Source organism: Ursus maritimus, unplaced genomic scaffold (genome assembly GCF_017311325.1).
Source record: "Ursus maritimus isolate PB19 unplaced genomic scaffold, ASM1731132v1 scaffold_12, whole genome shotgun sequence".
In the NCBI taxonomy this organism is placed as follows: Eukaryota; Metazoa; Chordata; class Mammalia; order Carnivora; family Ursidae; genus Ursus; species Ursus maritimus.
This window is the reverse complement of record NW_024423564.1, coordinates 26,553,669-26,578,482: the sequence shown is the minus strand read 5'-3', so window position 1 is coordinate 26,578,482 and position 24,814 is coordinate 26,553,669. Positions and strand designations below refer to the sequence as shown.

Genomic DNA, 24,814 nt, shown 5'->3' with positions numbered 1-24,814 from the left:
ACCTTCCCATTGTCCCAGCTTCCAGCTTCTTTCCTGCATAGTTGAGGTGGGAAGGAAGGACAAGGCAAAGATGGGAGCGTCATTCTAAGGAATCCTATTTTGTGTGCAAAGCTCTGTTTCCGTCATCACTGGAACAATGTTCTGGTTCCCACAAGGAGAAACCCCTTTGTGCAAGAAACTCTTGGTGAACATTCTTTACCTCACGTCCTAAAAGCTTTGAAGTCTTAATGCCCACTCTCAGGAAGGCAGATCTCAAAGTCACTTAACAGACATTGCAGGATATCATACATGTTTATGTACTTTGCATAAGTCAGACACTTCTGCATTTTGACTCCTTTAATTTGGAGGACACAAAACATCTTGGAAATGGGAAAAGGGGCAGACTGAAGGATGGGAAGGAACAAGGAACCACTAGATGACAAGGAGCGCAGCTTCTCCCCCCATCTTTGTGGAGCTCAAGGACCCTGCAAATTTAAAGCCACAAATTTAAAGCTAGGTTGCTTGAGCAGAATGACCTCTATATCAGCATTGGTTTTGATAGGGCTCTAGCACAGGCTTTGACTAAGGCTGAAAACAAAACCCTTCAGAATTAGTACATTTTACTGCAAAGAGAAAGGGTAGGATTTGGTTTAACTGAACATCTGCTGGATGGACAGGATATGTGATAGAACTTTCCTGGCACCAGTATGGTCCAGCATGGGATGGGACACACTTAGCCAGAGTCTATGGTTCAGCACACATACTGCTTACTGTAGGGCGGCACTTAATATGACAATGGTAGAAAAATAAAACAAACTTGATAACACCATAACAGGAGCTTGCAAAGCCTAAAGTCTGAAGTTTACACCAAATCCCATCAAATAAATATAAAAAACTATGCTAACTTATGAACTTATCGTTTAACAAATACAAAAGATCATCTACTATGGAGGAACTAAAAATGGAGGGAAAGAACATATTATGAAATAATGTTTTATTTCCAAGTCCAGCTTGTGAGGGAGCTGCAGGCTTGCAGACGATGGACCTATGCATGCTGCCCGCAGCTATAAAAATTCCTACTGCTGAGAAAGGATGGACTCTTTAAGTTCTATCCTTTAAAATGCTTTGGAGACTTTTCAGGCAGCAGAATTTCCTTTGGTCAAGCCATGAATGGTGTGACCATGATGGTAATTAATAAACAGTCTAGGTCTGCTCTCCTAATACAATGAAAACGCTCTTCACATTCCAACCCCAGCTGCTGGTTGAGACAGTAATCTCAGGAAAACACTCTTTGTACTCATTGCTTCTGTGCCTAGAAAGAGAGAACCCTTTGCACATATAGTCATGCTGCATTGGGCTCTCCTAACAGCAGCTTCTCCAGATAGTCCATGGAATGGGGCTAGATAATCTATGTGGACTGTGGCTCCCCAGGCAGGAAGTGGGAGCGGGGAACACATTATGATACTGGGGCTCCTGGTTGGGGGGGGCACTCTGAGTGTTTCTACCTTGGCTGACATGACTGGGCAGCTGCATGTGGCCATGCTGGCTAAAATGGCTTGGTAGCTACATGTCAGGCTACCCTTGGTGGCCAGATGACTAATGCAGGCATATGTTCATTAATAGGAGGAAAGGTGAGAGGTACAAAACTATTTAAGATTTTCTGGGCCTTCTCTATCTGGCTTACCATGATGAATATGGTCAGGAGGAAGATGCTCATTGACATGATAGAGAAGCTGTCCAGGAACCAGGTACACCAAATCACTGCATTGGAGACACCCTGATTTTTCAAGGTCTCCTTCAGTCTCAACTCCTTCTCCAAGACGATGCTCTTCACAGTCATGGAGACAGAGTAGATCCAGGCCAGCACCATGAAGACAGGGAAACAGCGGTTCAGGATGATCATAAAACTGAAGCAAGAGGAGAGAAGCAGAATAGTAGAATACCCTGTACCTGGTAGAGGAGGAGTAGATGTTTGTTGACTGGATGTGTTGAGAACAAAGCCCACATGGAGGGAAAGGCAGAAAATCCCCACTGGCCATTCAGTGGGCTTGAATCCTTTAAATACATTGCACTTTGCCCCGAAGGATTACTTTTTCCTTAGAGCAAGATGGTAGCTTTTTGGTTAGTCCAGATGAATGCTCTACAAGTTGTATGTATAAAATAAAATTGTACTCTGTATGTTACACAATATAGACCTTCTTGCAAGATCTCTCTGGAAAGAACTGCAAACTTGATGTGGTTGTGACTGGAATAGATACATGCTAACTGACGCTGAAGTCCAAGAAAGTGAACCACAAACAAAGGGAACTGGTGCTGGCGGTGAAAGAAATAATTGGGCTCCCCAGGGGCGTCAGCCACCTTAGCACTATCTATCCCAGGAGATAAAACCGCAGTTAGGCAGGAAGAGGCACAAAATAACTATTCAGTGTGGCACTTGCAGAGGCAATTGACCCATCAATAAATCAGTCAGTGATCCAATAGCGACTAACTCCACCAGCCATGTACCAATAGAGTAATTCCATGGATGTTCATTTAGCAAGCAGGATAGATTTTATATTCTGGAATTATTTTATTGTGAACTTTACACATATTTTCCCTGTGCTTGATGTGCTAGTAAAGCCCTTGGGACTATTATGTAGCGAAAATTGTTGGTTGTCACAGGAAGGGCCAATTCCAGTGTGGGAGGATTCTCAGGATGGCCCTGAGGAGAGAACCAGAAATGCACAAAGCCTGCACTTCTAGGATCTGCCACCAGAGGGCTCTCCCACTCTAAATGGCTAGACTCCCCACTGCCTCCTTATTGTGTACCCCACTACCCTTCCAGACACCCCCATTCTGATCCTAAATATGGAACTGGGCTCTTGCTCCTGGCTCCGCGTCCCATCTCCGCCTATTGTCCAAACCCAAACTGACTGCAAAACAGCCACCGTTATCTCTTTAGTCTTCTGTAGAGCTGAGGAAGGAGAACCAATTGGACCAGAGTTTTGATAGAGGGTTTCCTTTGCCCATACTGGGCTTTATCTTAACTGTTCGTCAGGTGGCAATTTGACCTTTCCTTTCTTCAGGCTGTGAGTGTTCCTCTCCTCCCTGAACCCCACTGACACAATGTGTGCTATGGTGAACTTCCCAGTTTTTTTCTAGAAGTTGAAACCTAAGCCAGTTGTAGGTCTTTGCTGCTGTCCTGGGGGTATTCCTGCCCCCATTCACCATGGTAAATGAGTCCACCTAGTCCTCTCTTCCTCTCTGTCCCTCTCTCTATCACCCCCCAAGTATATGTTCAGAAAATATAGGCTACTTGCTTAGCTTGCTATCAGCCAACAGATGTACAGGCCTGAGGGTGGGGGTGGGCAGGAAGGGAGGGTTCCAGCTCATCCAACACATTCCTCTACCTTCTCATTAAGTATGCACCATGGGAATGTTAATTAGGGAAGGAGCTGCATTATTCTGAGGCTCCTAGGAACCAGACCTACTTGCAATGCAGAGTCCTAATTTGCTGATTTGGCAATCATTGGGCAAACACTCTGACCAGAACTCTTCCACATACCAAACATACTACGTAGTGGAAACTTAAAAAGCCTTTGTCCCCTTTCCCAACCTCACTTCCCTTGCTTTTATTTTCACCTTCCCTTTTCCACCCACACCACCAACTCCTTTCTCCCTGCCACTTCACTTGCCCATCTGGCTCTGCCTGGAGTCTGGGAGAAGCCGGCTCCTCATTCAGAGCTCCTTCTCTTCAAGCTGGCCCCTCTCCCTGGGTTTCTCTCCAAAGAGACTAAAGCCAGGGGAGTATTCCCATCCCACCCCAGCAACCTGATGAGTGTGTCTTGGGGGGGAGACTGGAAGCCTCTGACTCACGAGTCATCCACGAAGCAGGGGTAAGGCATCTGCTGGAGATAGATTCCAACTGGAAACTCAACCTGAGCCTGACTCCTGGCGATCCCCTGTTCAATCATGTCCTGTAGATAGGCAAATCCTCCCCAGATGTATCGGAAATCTTCCACGGGATCAGCTCTGGGACCAGAATCCCAGTACCTACAAAGAAACCGGAGGGAGGGACAATGGATGTGAATGGGAATGGACAGTTTACTGCAAGTTCACAGGCACAAGGGGACTCGAAACTCACTCCCTTGAAACCTCACCCCTAAAATGTTCCAAACTGATTCTATTTTCTAGTTCACAGTTTAAATCTCAGTTACAAATATTAGCCACAGTGACTTGTAATTGTTTTAATTCAAGGACTCTACATTGAGCTTTACAAAATATCTTATCTCCTCTTAATTTTACTATTTTTAGGCGGAGTCCCATCTCAATCCCTCACTCTGTACCAAATGTAATTTCCCAGTGCCTTTGGAGAAACTTCAGTTGCAGAACCTCTATGTGAAGATAATTCAATACCTAGAGGTTTCCATCTCCAAACTGCCCAAAGGCCAGCCAGGGCCAAGTGCTAAATTGAGGGAGTGACGAGAGGGCAACCGAGCTCTCCTGGTTCCACCAATTAACAGGGCCAACTGGTTAGTGAGCTTAGTTCTCTAATACTCAAGTGTTTCTGTGCCTTTCCAAGTAACCCTCCTGTCCCTACGAGAAGATGGGGACCTGAGCCCAGAGGAGCCCCTGCTCCTTGCCACATACATTCCTGGGGATACGCAGGGCCTTTCAGATTCCCTGAGACATCACCTGTCTTTGATCTTATTGGTCTTCTCCACCACATCGATGTCCATCCGGATCTTATACTTCACGTGGGGTGGTAGGGCACTGGTCCAGGGATACATGTCAGGGAACACGACACCAGCCCAGAACCTGCTTTCCTCCAGCAGAGACAGGGCTCTTTGAGTTAGCTGAATTTCATCATCATAGCTTTCAAACTTATCCAGGATCAAGCACTGCAGATAATCACAAAGGTTGAGAACATGTGAAGAACACCAACAGCAAAGACTCAACTGCAAAAGAAGGGCAGGGGATAAGGGCTGCTGCCCCAGGGGATGGGCCTATTGCAAGATCTATAAACTTATTGTTTGCTTAACTGTGGCGTCTGGTGTCAATTTGTCACTGTGTCTAGATTTGGGGGGAAAAGGGGGTTTACAAATGCTGACTTGCTCTCATCCCTGCAGATTTGGTGAGGGCCGCACTACCCGGCTGTCCAAGGCTGTCCAAATATGCAAGCCTTCAAAATGACAAAAAATACTCCCAGCTCTCACTCCTCAGCATGGGGAGGCAAGGGAGTGGGGTCACACAGGATACAGACTGCTTTGAAGATCAGAAAGCAAGCCGATAAAAGAGTTTTAAAGAGGGAGAGGAGCAGTCGTAGCAGTGAACCTTCCTGCCTCTCTGCAAACACACAATGATGGCCAGCTGAGGGAAGAGTAAGGGGGAAGAAAGAAAATAACAGAGAGTCAGAATGATTTAGTCAGAGAAATCATTTCCAGTTACAGTTCTGACAGGTAATGGGGGTGGGAGAGGAATTTCCTAATAGGTCTTCTTTCTCTCCATTGGAAGAGAAAAAATCATTACCTACAGAAAAACAAAACTAAGAATTTCTTTTAATTTGAATATTGGGGGTTGTCCAATAAATCTGTAGATTTTTAAAGTATTAGACTATACTGGAATCTGGTTTTTCCTTAACCTCTTGTTCTTATAATACACTAGGGTTATTGTGTCGATATTTCTTTCTTAGAATGTAACTCACAAGAGGTCAGATGGCCTTGTCTTGATTAATTTGTTCACCCAATACTTACTGAAGCCCTGTAGTGTGCCAGAGCCTGCTTGGCTCCAGGGATACAAGGAGGAATGATAAAATCTCTTCCTGAAAGAAACTCTAGACCTAATGAGGGAGAGGTATGGAGTAAACCAGCAATCATAATGCAAAATGACTGGGCTCTGATGAAAGCAAGCCCAGAGTAGTCTGGGAGCCCATCGGTAGCTAAATTTACCTGGAGGGGTGCAGGAGGGCTGCCTGAAGGAAAGGACTCCTGAGTAGGATGAGGATGAGAAGGAATTAGCCAAAGGAAGAGAGAAGGGGGAAGATCAGCTCCAGCACAGAGAATAACACATGGGGTGTCTGGAGACGTGTAAGAAAAGAGCAGTGGTTCCCATCCTTGGCTGTGCTTAGAACCACTGGGGAGCCTTAAAAAGACACCTACTCTCAGGGCCCACTCCAAGCAATGAAATCAGACTCTTAAAAGGCAGGGCCAGGGCATCAGCATTGTGTTGAATGCTCCTTAGGTCTTTGCACTGTGCGGAGAAGTAGAAGTAACCAGAGGTAAGTGATGAGAGGTGAGCACTAGAGAAGGAAGGTGGGTGGGGACCACGTCAGTTGCCCTGCTGGACTTGCAGTGTGACCAACCAACAAGGGGCTTCCTAGGACAAGAGGCTTTCCGTGCTAAGACCAGAAGACTTCCAGGCAAATTCTAAAAGGCCCTAAGAAACCAGTGGAGGGTTTTAAGCAAGGGTAGGATATGTGAGATCCAATTGTGTTTCCAAACAATCACTTGTGGGGGCAAGAGGGGAAGCAGGAAGCTTGGTTAGAAGACTGTTGTAACACAGGCTTAAAGGAACACATCTCACATAGAGCCTGTGAGTTACCTGGAATTCTCAGTTTACTGAAGAGGAAACTGAACTCCAGGAGACCTGCTAGAGGTCATACGGCTAGCAAGTGGCTGGCCCTGGATTCCCTCCCTACTTTCCAGAGGCCCAGACTATTCCCCCCATATCAGGAGCCACAGGTACAGCCCACTCCATGGCCCTCCACGTGCTCCCAGCTGTCCTGTAGAGTGGGAGAGCACAGTTATTATTTATCCTCCCTTTGAAGCCCAGGGAACTTAGGCTCCAAGAAACTGAGTCGCTTCCCAAAGTGGTGGAGTAGGGGTCAAACTCCAGTTCATTTGATCCTACAACTCGTACCAGGAGAAGTAGAGAAGAGAGGAAGGTTGACAGGTCATAAGGAGGTGATCAGAGGACCGAGCTCCCGCAAACCTGGTAAGAAACAAGCAAGCCCCATTCCTTCACCCACCCCCTCACTGCTAGGTCCCCCTCAGGCAACCTCGGAGGGCGAGCCAGAAGCCTCACTGTGCCGAGGAGCTGAATCTGAACAACAGAGGACCGCACACCCACCCTGTGACTCCTGAACTAAACTGTCCCACCTCGGGCTCCATATCCTGGGAGCAGGTCTCATGTAATGTTCTCAGTCTTCTAGATAAGAACAAAGAAAACAAAAGAAACTGTCAGCATTCCAGCTGATACGGGAAAGAGGAACACAGGTAATGAGAAGATACAGAGAGCCAAGGCTTAAGTGACACCATTCTAAGAAGATAGGTATTTTAAATGGAAGTGGAATTTCTTTAAAAAAATACAAGTGTAGTCACATATCATAGAATTAAGAAAAATAGGAAATTCTCTTTACCCCGCTCTTCTTTTGCAAACAGGCACCACCCAGCCTAACACTGGGCAGTCCTGTAATGAGATAAAGGACTTAAGTACCTCATGACACTGAAAGTCCTTAATACGTGTTTATTTTTTTCTAGAAATAACATAGGGTTTGCTATTTTATGGTTTTTGGTTTTTGGTCTTTTTTGATGGGGAATGTAGACTTTCACCACAGTTGAAGACCAAGGGCCTGGTTCCCAGCATTTGTCAGCACTTAACAGCACACTATGGGGACAGAGAATTGGCAACCTGCTTGGGCAAGGAAGCATCAAAACTAAACTGCTAGAGTACATTAAAAAAAGAAAGAAAGAAAAAGAAACACCTTTAAGTTTCCCCTGGGGAGAGACCTTGTTCTACAAAAATGAATAATAAAAGAATCTCATTAAAAACAAAATCAGTTCAGGGGCGCCTTGGTGGCTCAGTCCTTAAGCGTCTGCCTTCGGCTCAGGGCGTGATCAAGCCCCACATCAGGCTCTTCTGCTGGGAGCCTGCTTCTTCCTCTCCCACTCCCCCTGCTTGTGTTCCCTCTCTCTCTGGCTCTCTCTCTCTGTCAAATAAATAAATAAAATCTTAAAAAAAAAAATTAGAAAAAAAAAAAATCAGTCCGGGAGCCACTGGCTGGCTTAGTTGATGGAGCATGGGACTCTTGATCTTGGGGTAGTGAGTTCAAGCCTCATGTTGAGTGTAGAGATTACTTAAAAATAAAATCTTAAAAAATAAAAAAATAAATCAGTTTAGTAAGTTTAGGTCTGCATATATAGAATTTTAACATTGACAATTAAAGTGAATTTGAAATTAAATTTCTAAAATGAAAAAATTATTTTGGGAGATGGAAATTCTTCTTTGTAGCTTCTTTTAGCTGTGGTACATTATGACACATATACACACACACAGAATACCCTACCAATTCACTCACAGCATCACAGGGCATTTGGACAGGAGTCATAGAGGTTTTGTGACCTGATGTCCTTGCTTTACTGGTAAGGAAACCGGCCTCACAGGGACAAAGGGCCTTGCCCAATGTCAATATAGGTCAGGAGCAGAATCTGAATCCATGTCTTCAGACGTCAAGTCTGAAGGGTGGTGCTGTTTCCACTTGTTAGTCTAAGAGTAAGTCACACTCCAACCACAAAGTCGGAGCAATGGAATTCCTGAACTAGATCTCTTGCCCCTGTCTGGTAGAGCAGCACTGTCCAGAGAACCTTCTGCATGGTGGAAATGTTCTATATCTGCCGTATTCAACACAGTAGCCAGTAACCAAAGAAAGCTGTGGAGCACTTAAAATGTGTGTAGCGCATCTGAGGCACTGAATTTTTCTGATCGATATTTAAATAGCCACACATGGCCCCTGGTTACTGTGTAAGTCACCACAAGTCTAGAGACAGTAAGTTCCTGAAGGTCAGGGATCATTCTTGTTCATTGTGGTCTCTGGCAGAGTATTTTCTCATGAAAAGAATTCAATGAGTGTTTACTGAATTGAGTTGATTTAAATTTAGAAGTCTTGATTGCTGTAAGAAATACAGCTTTACTACTGTATTTTGAACATAATCCTGTGCACCCTCGATTCAGAGCATAAACTAGAAATAATTAGTGAAAAGTGAGTTTTCGGTACAATGTTAATGAGAGTATAATTCTCACTGAAGCAAAAAAGCTAACAAAAACAAACATATTATAATAATGTAGCTTTCTGAGCCAGCTAGCTCATTCTCTTTGAACTCTCCTTTCATGTTTTAAAGGGAAATCCATACTGGAATAAGCAGCTGATGTTTTCAATGACATTGCTGAGCCCCACAGTGACGTGGGCTCCATCCTGGCTGTTTTATCAGGCAGTGGATTCACAGTCATGTTTCCTGCTGCATCCCCTTAGATTAGTACCCTGATACTCTGTGAAAAAAACAAAACTTACAAGTTCTCAAACACTCATTTCTATCCTGAAACATCTGACCCATTTTCAAAGTTGGGTTATTTTCTCCATCTTGGAAAGTGGTATGGTGTAGTATTGAAGAGACAGACAGTCCTGAATGCCATCCCTACTCTGCTGTTTTCTAACTGTATGGTCTGTTTCCCTATCTGCAAAAGTAAGATATACCCTACTTCATAGGTGTATCCTAAGGATCACATGACAGTGTTTGGGGAGGGCCAGCCAGTGCCTCTGGTGCTTACTGGAGGCTCATTTTGCACCCAAATTGGCCCAATGCTCTGCTCATATGAACCCTTGAGCCCTTACCACCACTTTATGAGGCCGGTTATAGTGATCACTCCAAGCTCACTGACGAGGCATAATAAGGCAACCTTCCTCTGGAGGATATTAACCAGTCTCACAAATAATGAGAACTTGATAAATAACATTTTTATTACTGTTTTTGCAAAATCTCTTAAAAGTCAACAGAGTCTGATGGCTCTTAAGCCCCTGCCAGGCTACCTTTCATTTGTGACAGCTGTCTGTCTGGGAGGAAGGCAGTTTTGTTCTGTTTTGTTTTGTTTGTTAAATAATATGGCTGAGAACACAACCCATCCCAAGCTGATCTTCTGGTTGCAACAATGCTATAGACTGAAGTTAAAGCCCCATGTCCCACCTGGACAATAGGGGTAGGGTTGGGGGTGAGTCCTAAACCACTGGTGTTCACTAGCTGCTCAGTGGTAAGTGAAAGTCAGACAACTCTACCCAGAGGAAGGGCTTATGAAGATCATCCAGAACGCCATCCTCACCAAATCTCCCTGAAGTAAAGGCACATCAATTATGGAAGCTGCTTTGGACATAACTCAGAAGTTCCTGGGTCATTCTCTGAGGTATGACTCATGATGTACCCTTGCTTTTCATGCAGAGGTCACCTGCTGCAGAGAAAGTAGCCTCATTCTCTGTTGGTACTTGCTCTGGTCCCTGAAGTTAAAATCTTGACACGTATGTTTATGTGAGTATGTGCATGAATGTGTTTGGGAGGCAAAGATGAATGACTAAACCCATAGCCAGGGTCATGGATTTTGACATATTTGGTCTGGTCTGATTAGCTTACGAGTGAAAACACAGTAGATTCTAACAAGGCTGATGCCATGGAGTCTATCTATAAAAGCTGTTTGGTTCTACACACAGAGAAACTGTATGGTCCTGGATGTTAGGGAAGAATAATGTAGGTAGATAAGAAGACTAGTTTAGGGGGCTCAACATAAAGGCAGCACTGCTAATGGGAAAAAATTCAAAGGGCATCTTCAGTGAATAAAAGGACAGTGTCTTATGGCCTCAGAGGCAAATTCTGGGCAAATTTTGCAACCAGAGTTCAGAATCTAAAAGAGAACCATTACAATGCCCTATGCTAGCAAAGGGCAGAAAAGAAAGAGGTTTCCTTTTTCCCCTCATTTCCCAACTGCTGTAGCCAAACACTGGTGGCAGGGCCACTACTATTTGAAGTCCACACAGTCCTACATTTCCTTGTCGGCTGTTTTGCTGATACTCCCCAGGAAGCAGAGTTCACCCTAGCGGAAGAGGTTCGAGCTCTCTCCAGGGCAGGCAGCTGTGCCCAAGACCTCTTGAGAATGCGGTCATTTGTTTATACCACTAAATCAAACACCACCTTGGGAGCAGAAGCTGCAGTAGCAGCAGGCTTCCTTCTTCATCTCTGACCTGCCAGACTCTAAATTCAAACACATTAAGTAACAGATGAATTAAATTATATATTAAGTGGGAAACATTGTCTAGTGGAAGCAAAGAAAGAAAGAATCTTTCTTTTTGTTTGAACTTGATAATCAAGTGGGGGATGGCACCCTGTGCTGACATATTCTGACTAATACACCCAGGACGTGTCAGGGGTGAGTCCAAGGATAAGGGAGGGGCTGTACCCTTAGAGATGTTGGCTCTACAATCCTGCCTCTTACATCTTTAACTTCCATACTTAGGCTGAGAACAAAGCAGCTGATGAATGCCCATGGAGGCCTGAAGTGGTCCTGCTGGTGTTAATGTAGACACCTGGGGTTCCTTTTGAAAAATGCCAATGGATGTGGGCAAACATCCCAGAATGAATTTCCTGGCAGATCTAGGCTCTAACACTCAAGATTCATTTCCCACCACATGGAAAAAGCCACTAAATAAAATAGCTGTGGGCTGTTTGAGTTGGTTGGGATGGTGAGACAGAGGCCAAAGGCACTACCATAAATTTTATCTAACACACTAGGCACTGTGAAACAGACATCTGAAACCTTCTACCACAAAGAGTGAGGAAATGCACCACGACTGGAAAACAAAGGGACAGGAAATGCACAGCTGTTAAAATATGTCTGTTTCTAAAATAAATAAATAATGAAACAAAAAGTCATGTTGGAGCGCCAAGTCGCACACTGGGCAAAGCCACCAGGTAATGCTTCTTACCTAATTGGGTCCGAGGGAAGACACAACAACCTGGCTGGTAACCAGAAGACGCCAGCTCTCAACGCTTTCTGGTTTAATCATCCCACCAACTCTGGGAGGTCAGTGTTACTATATCAAAGATATTTCATAATCAACAGAGTCAGGCACTGACCAATGAGAACACATTCTGGTTGCAAATAACCAAGTTCCGCCATAGCTGCGAACACTCCCCAAACTGTAGCACAAGACGTCATCCTCACTTTTCCGGCAGTGGAACAGCACTGTGGCCCCCAATGACAGAACCCATAAGTAAGTGCTGGAGATGGCATCCTGTAGCCTGCGGGGTAAAGCTGACCTTTCTAGCTGCACCTCCAGACCCTACTGCTCCTCCCCACCCCCACCTACCACCTACTCCCCTGATGCTACAGCACACCTCTGCACTGGTCTTATGCTCTTGCTTCTGTCTGAAATTGTCTTTCTGCCTTGCTTAGCCAGCAAGTTCAGTCTTTAAGGCTCAGGATAAATGTATTTTCAGTTTTAATGGCTTGCACTGGTGTCTACTTTATGTCACTGCAGCTCCACTAACATAAAATGGGAAATCGAAAGATAAATAAGACAGAGTTTCAGCCCTTAAGTGGCTCAGGTCTACAGGGATGGGGAGGCATATGAACAAATATTTATCAAGGGCTACAATGGAGGAATATGGTGTGTAGAGGAAGGCCTGAAACACAGGAACTGAGTCCTGAAGGGGAGCCAGGGGGTGCAGGAGGCAAGGAGTCTGCCTGCACAGGTAGGAGGCCTGGGGCAGCATGCCATCCCACACAATGTGGAAGACCTGTGAAGGGGCTAGACTGGGAGTGACTTCACCTTTACAGCAACCAGGTGTCACTAAGGAACTTTAAGCAGGAACATCATGGCAAGACGGGTTTTAGAAAGATCCCACTGGAGGCAATGTGGGAGCTGAGCAGAAGCAGCAGAGGGTGGAGGTCCAGGGGCCAGCTAGGAGAGATGGTACAGACTCTGTAAAGAGGCCATACATGGAGAGGGAGAGGAAGCAGGGATTTCAGAGATAATTTGGAGGAAGAACTGACAGTTCTTAGAGGATGTGTGACACTTGAATTTGGATTTGTGCAATTTGTTTCTACTCCCTCAGATTGAATTATTGCTGTAGTAGTCCTTTGAGAGACCATTAATATGGCACTATTTGATAACACGCTTCTCTCTCCCAATAAAATGTGAGCTTCTAGGGGTCAGGGGTTACTTGTATTTATTCAGATGTAGATAGTTCAATGCATGCGAATATATGAATGACCAAGTCAGCTAAAATCTTTTTGGTTTCTTACCCTAAATCTAGTTATTTTCATGCAGAAAAGACCCAATCAGAACAGTGTCTGTTATTCAGAGTATTATAAAATAATTGCTGTCTTCATCCAACTCATTATATAATTTATCCAAACAATACATACTGAGCCTACACTAATGTGCCCCACTAATGTGCCCCTCATATTAAAGGAATAAGAACTTCCTCATTAGAGCCAGACAGGTCTGGATTCCAATTCTGGAGCCCCCACTTATCTGCTGTGTTGTTAGGTGAGTTAGTCAACTTCTTTGAGCCTCCATTTTTAGTTCTGTAAAATGAAAACAATTATGCCTACAGGCAGGCGGTTGGGAGGGTTACAGGAGAGGGCACATAAAAGTGCCAGACACAGTGGCTGGCTGGCAAGAGCCTCAGATACAAGTCCCTTCCCTCCACCCATGACCCCAGCCCACCCCTCACCTGCACTCTCCTTCCTCAGTCCCATTCTATGCTTCTGAGAGACCGGAGAGGCATAAAATAAGGTCACTTATGATCCAGTTCATGGCCCTTGAAATAACGCTGCTCTTGCGGTGTAGACTTCTGCACTCTACCTCTCCCCTGATTTCTTTCTAACTTCCCAATGTATATCTGGAGCCGGTGAAATCGACAGAAGAAAGCAGTATATACTCCACAAAAATCTATATATCTGACCCTGAAGGTATTTGTGATCAGTGGCTTTATCTTCCTAATCCTATTTTTTCTTAGGCTAGCCTGAAAACTATACTCCCTGAGCACATTCTGGTTGGGTGGTGGAGGCATGTCGCCAGGAGCATGCAAGGTACAGAGGAAAATGAATCCAAAATATCCCACTACTGCTAATTCATCAACAAGATAATTACCATGAAGATAATAAATATTAGCTATGCACATACATTGATTATGAGGACAGCAGAGGCTAAAGCAGTAAATGAATACAAGTTTTCTCAAGACTTAGGGAAAGGTAGTTGTGACTGGTTAAAGTACAATTTTATGCCTTGATCAGAGGTATTTTCATATTGAAATTTGGCTAAATTCACCTGCCTGATGTGAAATTCAAGACCTGAATTAAATTACTATGTAATTTAAATACATTGTGAACTCTAAATAGTATTCCATCTGTGCCAGGCTAACCTTTCGCTAAATGAAGAAATCAAAAGGGAGGGGTGCGCATGTTTGTTTTAACTAAAGGGTAATCAGAGGAAAAATTTGTTAATTTTTCTTTTTTTTTCTCAAGAAGAAAAATACATGTGGATAAGACACAGAAATTATGGCTATAAAAATATACGTAGAGGTTACGTTAAGAGATTAACTTATGTGAAGACTCATTTGCCTTGAGTCTCTTTAAATTTGGGGAAGAGGATGATCTGAATGCCTGCAGAAATGAATCTCTTCACATGTTGGAGATGTGGGGCTCCCCAAATACCACCTTCACCCCCTTCCCTAGCCCACTGCCCACCTTCTCACTAGGGGGGTTGCCTCTTGTTCATTTATTTTTCTCTGCTAGGGGCAGGGAATCAGGGGAAAGACAGAATGTGATAATGGAATGAATGAAATTACAGAAGCCCCTTGTTGAGCTGGTGCTCTGAGGACAGCAAAATTTCTAGACCATTGTCCACAGAAGTTACAAAATGGCACCCAGGGCAGGGCCATCCTGCTGGGTCTTTAGGAATGGTCTGGCAGGCCCAATTCTAAGCCAATTCACTAAGGTTGATATAGAGAGTAGTTTCATAGTGTCTGGTTAATGTTTACACAAAGTGTTTCAATCTGAGTAAGACCTCACTTAGTCTATGGTTCAGGGGAAGACACTCAAGTGGTTCATGAGAGGGGAAGAGCTGCCATGCATGGAACATCTCTACTATGTGTCGGCCCTCTCCTGTTTCATCTTCACAGCTACCTGGAAAGGAGGGCGTTACCCCTCCCACCTAACAGCCAAAGAACCCAAGGTGGAGAATTTACACACATGCCTAACTATCAATGTCATGAAGTGTGTGCTCTGCACACTTCTCTCATTTTGTCCTGACAATAACTCTATGAGGTCTGTTGTGTTATCTGGATTTTACCTTATCAAGCCTTAGCAGGTAAAGTGAATTTCTTAGAGTGACATAGCTTATGAGAAGCAGAGATTCAGGCCCATCTGTCCTCACTGGACAGGTGAGAAGATTCCACACTCAGTGACCTAACATGGCATACAAATGACCCAACAAGGCGGCTCCTGGGGAATGGGAACTCTCCAGGCTACTTAATGGAATGTCCAGTAACTAAAGCCTCATTCAAGTAAAAAGGAAGGGGTTTTAGCTCTTCTATTAGTTGAAGAAGAAAACCTATTGAATCATTCCTTTTTCCTATAAGGACAAAAGGCTTAAAGGTATTTGCTTTTCGTTCTGGAGCTTCTGTTACTGTTCAATATCACATCTGAGTGCCATGTTGACCTAGATCAACATAATTTTCATTTAAAAGACTACTTTTCCTTTAATTGTCCTGATATGATTTTTTTTCTTTCTTAAATAGGGGGGGAAGTAGGCAACAAGGCTGGCCCAGGAGGAAGCTCTCAAACTTCTTTAGTCCAAGGCATATTCCTGGAAAGGAGAGCTTCAGTCAGGTCTTAAACAAGGCTGTGAAGGAACATTCTTGCCCTGTCCTGAAGAGACCCTTAAAGCCATCTGGGAAGAGTCTTCCTCCCAGTCTGGTATTGAGCAGGCCTCAGGTTGGGAGCTGGAGGGTCTTTGAGGCTCTTCCAGACTTGCCGAAGCACAGAATAAAAGCAGAACATTCCGGGACCAATTGCAATGACTGGTTTCTTCCTCATCGCACATTTCCCCCTCCTACATTCTCCTTTCAGTTCAGCACCCCCTTGCTTTCCTCCTCCCTCTGACCCCTGAAAGAGCAGGAAGACCAGAAACCTCATCATAATCACCTGCTGGGCTTCTGGCCTCCATCAAAATCCCTCTTAGGAACCCCTGGGGTTGGCCACTGACCTGTGGCCACCATAGCCTTTGCTTAGGAGCACTTAGCTCAGCTAATGGGATTGCAAGGCCCTTGGTAATCTTGGTGGCTGAGGCAGGATGTAATTAGCTACTCATAATCCCTAGAGGGGCACCAGGAACAGCTCAGTGGCTGGGTCTGATTTCACTAATGCCACTGTCTTTCTCCTAAGCAGTCTTTTTGGTTGGTTTGTATTTTGTTAAAAAGTTAGTATTAAAGTGTTTACTATATTCCAGGCATTGTTCCAAGTACTTTGCTTGAAATAACTCAGTTAATTCTCATATCAAGTCTATTAGGTAAGTACTATTAATATTTCCATTTTACAGATTCAGAAACTGAGGCACAAGTAGCAGAGATTTGAACCCAGTCAGTCTGGTTCTAGAAACTGAATTCTTATCCACCTAAGCAGTTTGTATATATTAAGTTCCTGTTGGATGCCTGGCACTACATGAAGCACAAGCACAATAATCCTACAAGAAAATAAGACCTTTGGGGCGCCTGGGTGGCACAGTCGTTAAGCGTCTGCCTTCGGCTCAGGGCGTGATCCCGGCGTTATGGGATTGAGCCCCACATCAGGCTCCTCTGCTATGAGCCTGCTTCTTCCTCTCCCACTCCCCCTGCTTGTGTTCCCTCTCTCGCCGGCTGTCTCTCTCTGTCAAATAAATAAATAAATAAAATCTTTAAAAAAAAAAAAAAAAAGAAAGAAAATAAGACCTTTATGTCACCAAGCAAATGTCAAGTCAAACAAAAGACAAGAAGTATTCTTTACTACCGATGTACCTAACAAAAACACTGTGAGAACCACTGAACTCCATTCTGCAAGAGTAAAGGAATACAGCTCTTCTCTCCCATCCACACCCCCTCCCAGAGCCCTGCCTTGTTATAACCACAGCAGGTGGATGGTGGTGACATGGCCAGGGATGGGGACACATGTGGTAGAGAAAGCTCAGAGGAGTGAATAGCTAAACTTATGTTAAAGCAGAAGTGACACTTGAGAGCTGAGTCTCAAAGAACAAATGAAATGGAAGCTCAACAGATGGGGAAGGAAAAGTCATTTCAGGCTTTTCTACCTTATATTTCTTCTTTTGGGGGAAACAGCCTCCCCCACTTCACGGTAATCGTGTTCAGTCCCTGAGATTCAGATTAAGCTAATCTTGCTTTCCTTACCTCATAGTGGGTGTATGACTCACACCTCCCTATCATAGTACACAATCCCCCCAGAGACTCAGAGATAGGTAGGGCTAGGCTGATCAGAAAATGGTCCAGGAGTACTGCTTATGCTATGGGAAAGCCACTCCCTCTTTCTGCAGGCTTTCTGGGGTAAAGCTGACAACTGAGGGCTGTGAGCAGCTGATGCACCATCAAATGGAGAGAGCCTCGCTGAGATCGAAGCTAGGCAGAGGCAAGCACAACCATGACATGGAAGGGCACAAGGGTCTTATGGTGGTGTTCAATCCCTAGATCCCCTGAACTTCCGGGGTAGGTCAACGAATAAATTCTCTTTTTTGTTTAAGCAGGAAAGCTCTAATCAGTGGCAGCATTTGCAAAGGGTAAAATCATGAGCAGTCAGGGTATGCCGGAGGGTGGCAAAAGGGCCAGTGGAGCAGAGCAGCAGATGTGTGAGTGAGGGCTGGCTGGGCAGGCGGGCTGTGGCAGGTGTGGAAGCCACTTGTGCTCTCTGGGGACTGACTCAGTGAGATTTTTAGCATGAGAGTGATGATAGCAGATGTGTGTTTGAAATGTAGCTCTGGTGGCAGTGTGGAGAAATGCCTGAGCCAACAGAGACTGGACCCTGGAGCCCAGGGAGGAAGCCACTGGAAGAGGCTGGTAGAGAGATGACAATGCTTCCAGAACTCAGAGAGCCTTAAAAGCAAGAGGTGGCGTTGAGACATATTTAGGAGATAGTCAAAGCTCAGTGTGATACTATGATTTATAATAAGATATATGTGTTTGGTCTTTGTCTGTTTCTGGTACAGAGCTCCTAAAACCCTTAGAATTTCCTAAGTGATGAACACCATTAAGGTGTGTTTTGTTATGTTCATTAGGTGACTTTTGGACCTCACCTAAGGATGAGGACTGGTTGCCAGAGGAGCCAACCATGTGATTATAGGGCGGGAGGGGAGACGTGGGGTGTGGGCTGGAAGCTGAGTTCAATCACTAATGGCCATGGTTTAATCAACCATGTCTAAGTCATGAAGCCCTCACGAAAACTCAAAAGGATGGGGTTTGGAGAGCTTCCGGGTTGGTGAACATGTGGAGGTTTGGGGAGAGTGGTGTGCCTAGAGAGCCCAAAGAAGCTCCTCCACACCCTTTTCTCATCCCTTGCCCTGTGTATCTCTTCCATTTGGCTGCTCCTGAGTTACATCCTTTTATTATAAACCAGTGATCTAATGGGTAAAATGTTTCTGAGTCTTGTGAGCCACTCTGGCAAATTAATGGAATCCAAGAAGGGGTCATGGGAACCTGCCATCTAAACCTGTGGGCAGAAGTGGGGGTGGGCGCCACTGTCATGGGACTGAGCCCTTAACCAAGGGGATCTGTCACTATCTCCAGGTAGCATCAGCACTGAGTTGAACTGCAGGACACCAGCTGGTTTTGAAGAATCTCTTGGTGGTGTGGGAAAAACCATCATGTGTTGGAACTGGGTGCATCATTGTCCTCAGTGACCGGACACGAAAGAGACAGTAGAGGGGTCAGAAGGGCGGGCTCTGAATTCAGACACACCCAGATCTGGCTGTGATCTGCTACACATAACAGCTACGGAATGCAATCTTATTTAACCTCTTTAAGCCTCAGCTTCTGCATCTGTTAAAATAAGAATGGTAACAACGCACACTTCATGGAACTCTTGCGAGGATGAAATGAGTGATTGTGTACGAAGGCACTGAGCACAGTGCTTGGCACAAAGAAACCCTCAATCAATAACAGCTGTTGTGTGGAAGGTGAGGAAGAAAGGTAACTAAGGATGACCCCCAGTCTCTGGCTTGATCATTTGGAATAATGCTGAGGACAAGGGTCAGGGTAGGAAATGCCACAGGAAGACAGGTTCTCTGGGGAGGAGAACACAAATCTATTTTGAGCTACTTTGAGCGTGATATGCCTGTAGAAGCTGGGGGTGAGAGTTTCCAGCAAGCAGTGGCACCTGAGAACTTGAGGTTTCTGGCCAATGATGATCAAATCTATGGCAGACAAGAGAGGGGGGAGGACAGATGCAACTCCTTCACAGGCTACAAGGGAGGAGGAGCAGCCCAGGAGGAGTCAGGGAGCCAGGAGGAGGGCGGACATGTGAAAAGGGAACCGTTCTACATGTGGATAAGCTACCAGGGAACAGGATCCATCTCTCTTTGGGAGCTGTGAGAATTCTTGGTGCATCAGTGCGGAAAAGGAGATTCCTCACCTCCAGGTATCTGCTAGCCAGGCGCAGGGTGCGATCCGTGATGTTAAATACATCCCTCCAGTTGAAGCTGGCCACGCCATCTGCCTGGCTCTCTTGAGCACCCCTATCCAGGAAGTTCAGCACGGCTTCTGCAGTGATACCTTCTTCACCAAGCTGACTATTCAAAAAGCCTTTCACTGTTGGGTTCTCCAGGGTGTCCTTGGGAGGAAGAAATACAGTCACAGTATTTAGAAATTTTACAGGATCTCTGGTCTTGTTTTCAGGCCATTTTTGATTTTTAATGAAAAGGGATAGATGTTAAGCCTCCCTAAAAAGCGAGTGAGTGGGTTTTATTCCATGATAAGGAATTTCCTTCCTCTCTAGAAGGAAAATGTGAATGTTGGGGGTTGGGGAAGAAGGACTGGAAAAATAGTATATAGGAAGCTTTCTTTCTTTCTTTTTTTTTTAATGTTTTTGTTGTTGTTGTTGTTTTCTTTTAATTATCCCTGCTATATAAGACTCTGATCTCCTGGCTTTGCAAAGCTGGAAATGACAGCAGAGACATACTCAACCACCTTTGCAGTTACAAGGCTGGCCACCTGGGAGATGTCCCTTTGAATCTGAGGCCCTCAAGCGAATTTAAAAAAGCAAGAAACTGCAGGAAGCCATTGATCAGTTTTTACATTTCTCCCAGAATTCAAGAAACAGTTCCCACCCAAAGTCAGTGACTCCACTTGGTGACAGCTTCTGGAACTAGTGCCTTTGGCCCCTGCTTATTATATTTTGATCCAACTCCAGCAGATCAACCCTTTACTGAGAAAAGGAAATTTATGGAACTTTCTTGGCCCTTCTCTACCCCACCCCCCCAACCATTCGTACTCTGATCATGGTGATCTGTGTGCTCTTGTCAAAGAAGTACCAGATCTGGGGGCCCACTTCTTCCCAGGCTTTGACCAACTTCCTAAGGCGCTCCAGCTCTTCAAAAGTTGAGTTGGCCTAAAACCAGGCAGAGACAGACAGAGACAAGAACAGGGAGGAAAAACGTGAGAGAGAACTTTTGATTGTACCTTCCCTATGTCTGTCACAAACCCTCAGTGTTTGGGAAAGGCTTTTCAAGGAAGTGTCTTTACTTCCTAGTCTACTGATATTTCTCAGAACAATCTGCTGTTTCCTAGCCTCCACACTGCCAAAATCTAGTTTCTTAATATCTCAGAGACCCATGTAATACTGACAATGTCATTGTCCCAGAGCCTCGTTAAACTAGATTTGGACTCCCTGTAAGGAAATGCTCTTCCTCCCTTCCTGCCTTTGTCTCTTCCGGGTAACCAGGATTCAGAGAACTGTGAGCCCTTCCATTAGGGATAAAATTCAGGCACTGGGGAAGAAAACCTCATCATAGGTTTTGTAGAGAAGGGAGGGCGCAGGCAGGGACAGGGGTGCAAAACATTCCAATGATGGCTGTGGATGGGGGAGGAACCCAAGACTCCACTAACCAAGAAACAAACCTAAGGCTTGCTACCAGGAGACTATGAGCGCTGGAGCAGGCACGTGCACGCGCTCTCTCTCTCTCTCTCTCTCTCATTCTTCTGGGAGGTCCAAAGTAAAAAGGACAAGCCCAGCTTGGACCTTACATTCTGCAGTATTCTGCGTGCTGCCGGAGAATCTGGAGTAAAGAGGATTTTTCCCATCAGCAAAGGCTTTGCTGCCCTCCAGGCTATTTTGGTGAGAGGGTTTGACTCCAGGCTCTGGATCAATGCATTACAAAAGGTTGCTGCCAGGAGAGAAGGGACAGATTTTTTAGAAACTCCCCGTTGCTCAGAGCTAAACATAGTCATTAGTGTGTTCAAATCACATGTCTCATTCAACCCTATGCTGGAGGATTTGACAAATAACCTAAATTAATAGGCTGTACCCCACCAATAACAAGCTCATCATTAGTAAGTAACAAAATGCCACAGTGCATCTCAATAAGGGCCTCATCAGAGAAACAAAGAATGGGGCTTGCCCTGTGGTTTATTCTGCTTTAGAAGGAGGCTAAGAAGCCTGCCTGGGATTACTGCAAGGAACAGATGCCATTCTCACATGAAAGGGACAAGAGGCCAAACAAGACCTCCCCTTGGAATCTCAGCTTTAGCCTCGATAATTTCCCTTCACATAGCTGCTTAATTTCTTTGTCATGTGAGCTATATTAGGCCCCAACTACTTTTGGTGCGTGCCTTGCTGCTTCTTTTCAATTTTTAACTCAGAGTTCACCCAGTTGCATTTCCTCCCACCCCACCTTCCTTTACCCCACAGAAGCCTCCCCCTCCCAAAATAATAAAAGGGGGGAAACATGGCTTGCTAGGGACTTGCCATTTGGAACGTAACTCAGTACTGCACACACAGATTTTCCCTGCCTGTGTTTGTTAAAACATCCCACAGCCGTGTTTACTTGCCAGGGCCCTTCTGACCTGAGCTTTGCTTGCAACTCTGGGTTGTCTCCTCATTTATCTTTCTTCCCTTCCTCTAGAACTTAACCCTAGTTCAATCAGATCAGTGGGAAATGTCCCCTCTGTTCCCTTTCCAAGTGGGTCTCAGTTCTTTCCATGGCTCATATTCAGAATTCTTTATGAGCACCGCCCCTTTCCTACAAGGGGAAATGGACTTTCTGGGAGCAGAAGCCTTTCTGCTCAGGGCCCCTCAACAGGACCGACTTAACCCCAGGGCTGGGTTTCCCTAGAAGTGTTAAGCCATTGGCTTCAACAACATCAGATGCTGTTTTGTATATATGACTCAGAAAACTTACTTGTTCTTTTGTCATAAGAATAGATAGGATCCTTCCTTGTGGAGTCAATCCCTAGGAAGGCCTTATAGTTATTGTCTTCATACCAGTTGAAAGAGAACACTCGAGAGCCTCCTCCCTCTGGGTAGCCACACAAGAGATCAGACAGGATGCTCATCAGCTGTGTGAAGGTCTCTGGACCACCAGTCTGCATGAGAGGCCTGGCTACCCACAGCAAGTCTTGAACACTTCGTCGATGGATGAACTATGGCAAAGCAAAGGCTTCAGGTTATCTTAAGGCAGTTAGCATCATAATCACTGCGATGCCAGAGCTCCAAAGTATGGGGAGACCTCCACATACGCATTTGACTTCCACATTTAAAAGAAAACATGCATATTCTCAGCAATTCTTAATCCAGCTGTGAAATAAAAACCTACTGCCATTTACTCAGAGCCTAAAAGGAAACTAGAACAAGTCTTAAAATCAAAGAGTGAACCCCAACGTATTTTAATATCACTTCTTTCTTCTAGTCTCTTTTATCTGAATTCCTTGGGAATGTGTCCTTGGACAAATGTAAGGAGTATTTCTTTGTAAGCCAGCTCTTGGGTTCTGTTATCCCATCAAGATGGGAATACTGGGGGAAAAAGTGGGAAATAAAATGATGGAGGAATGGCTCTGTCCTAGAAAAGCAAGATCACAGCAAATTTCTTTGGCCAAGTAGTTTAGAATTTAGTTTCTTATATTTGGAAAATTATCTTCTTATTAGCTTAATTTTACCAAATGTGAGTTCTTCCATTTCCCTGAAATCTGTGGTTTGTGGTTTCTGTGTGTGTGTGTGTGTGTGTGTGTGTGTGTGTGTGTGTTAAGATCTAAGCAAATATAGAACAGATGAAGTCTCCATTCTTGGAAGAAGAGTTTATTTATTTATTTTATTTTTTAAAAAATATTTTATTTTTTGGAGAGAGAGACAGAGCTAGCAAGAGAGAGCAGCAGAAGGGAGGAGAGGGAGAAGCAGGCTCCCGAGGTAGGGTTCGACCCCAGGACCAGGATCTGACCTGAGTCGAAAGCATGTGCTAAACAGACTGAGCCACCCAGGCACCCATGGAAGAACACTTCAAATTCTGTACCAAACTAAGAAAAGGCTGGTGGCCTTCTCTTCTCCATATAAGTACCCGTGGCCCTTGTTGGACTCATCTTTTGAAGGCAGATCTGTAATGCTGAGAACTAAGTTGAGGGTTGCCAGAGTTGCAAGGGTCTCAGCACCCATATGTCATCTGGCTTTGCTTTAGGGGAATATGCAAAATAAAAACTGTGCTGCTCTTATTCCTCAAACACACTTATTACTAATTTTCAAAGGCACTTGGGAATTGAAAAAAAACATTAGGATTCAGTCAGGTGAGACTGAAAACAGTTCCCCTACTTCAATAAGTGATGTTTACCTGTCATCCCTGTCTTTGTCCGCATGCCAACACTTGCCCTCTGAAACTCTTGAGTGCTGTGTAGGATCCACACTGTGAGTCATGCCTATAATCACAGTCTAGGCTTCAATAATAAACTTGGAATCTCAAATTGCTTCGACAACAGTAAGTCTCATGACAGTCTTGTAAGGGGTTATTATCATTATTACATTGCTCATTTAAGCAAAGCACTTGGGAGATGAAGGGGCTGTTCTGGGGTCAAATGGTCTAGTATCAGTTAATATAAACGGAGCCATCTGCAGCAACCTAGTTCACAAACGCTTACACTTGCTATCTAGACAGGCAAGAAACCTTCTGGAACTCCCTCACAGACTGAGGAGTGTTGATATGCTTTGGGGACTTTTTTCACATTCTCTACCATTTTCAACCCTATTATACTGATAAGAATTTTTTAAATGCTCATGAAGAAAAGAATGTTAAAGAGAGACTCCTGCTACAGCAGATGGTCATCAGTACAATGGGCCCTTCTCTAGCTTCCCTGAACAGTAGCACTCACACTCTGCTCAGGTTGAACTTAGTTTTATGAACACAGATTTCACAAAGCAATTTTCCAGGTTGGCTAAGCCCAAGTCAGCTGAGCATATTGGAGGGGAAAATGTTTGGGGAAAATTATGCTTCACCTTTTGCCTCCCTTTCATAATATACATCACACTTGAAGGTAATTGTTTATTTCACATTGTTCTTCCCCCATTAGATTGTATGTTTCACTAGGGTAGTGACCACACCTGTCTCTTCATCATTATGCACCCAGAACCTCTCATCTATCGAGTGGAGAATCAATTTCTATACAGGAAAAAGGTTATGCAACCAGATGTTAATTGAAACATGCACATCTTTCACCAAACAACACAAAAACGTCAATTGGGTTTTTTTGTGATGGAATGAGTCAATATATTCAAGACTTTAAAATAATGCCTGTAAGCACTTTGTGAGTGTATGCTATTGTTATTAGCAGTATAGATTTAGGTGTATTGTAAGAGCATAATAGGATAGACCACATCGATACTGGAAGGACTTAGATTCAGTGTAAGTCCACTGATAATCTGCCACACAAGATATGGTGGCATTCTTTCCCTAGGTGTGAAATCAGAAGGATGGTTCCCTTCTTTTTGCCTCCAACCTAGGAGCACAGATAATTTAGGA

The 24,814-nt window shown here is 44.6% G+C and overlaps 1 protein-coding gene across 1 annotated transcript in view; it reads right to left on the bottom strand.

The window, feature by feature from the left end:
• Nucleotides 1-24,814, bottom strand: part of ABCA4 (ATP binding cassette subfamily A member 4) — a 133,515-nt gene that overhangs the window by 66,796 nt on the left and 41,905 nt on the right. Inside the window, exons 10-16 of the mRNA XM_040627018.1 lie at nt 22,217-22,457; nt 21,063-21,202; nt 20,311-20,427; nt 19,453-19,650; nt 4,654-4,859; nt 3,835-4,011; nt 1,664-1,886 (exon numbers count right to left, since the gene is read on the bottom strand). Coding sequence (XP_040482952.1) covers nt 1,664-1,886; nt 3,835-4,011; nt 4,654-4,859; nt 19,453-19,650; nt 20,311-20,427; nt 21,063-21,202; nt 22,217-22,457 — 1,302 coding nt within the window. The remainder of the gene's footprint in view (nt 1-1,663; nt 1,887-3,834; nt 4,012-4,653; nt 4,860-19,452; nt 19,651-20,310; nt 20,428-21,062; nt 21,203-22,216; nt 22,458-24,814) is intronic.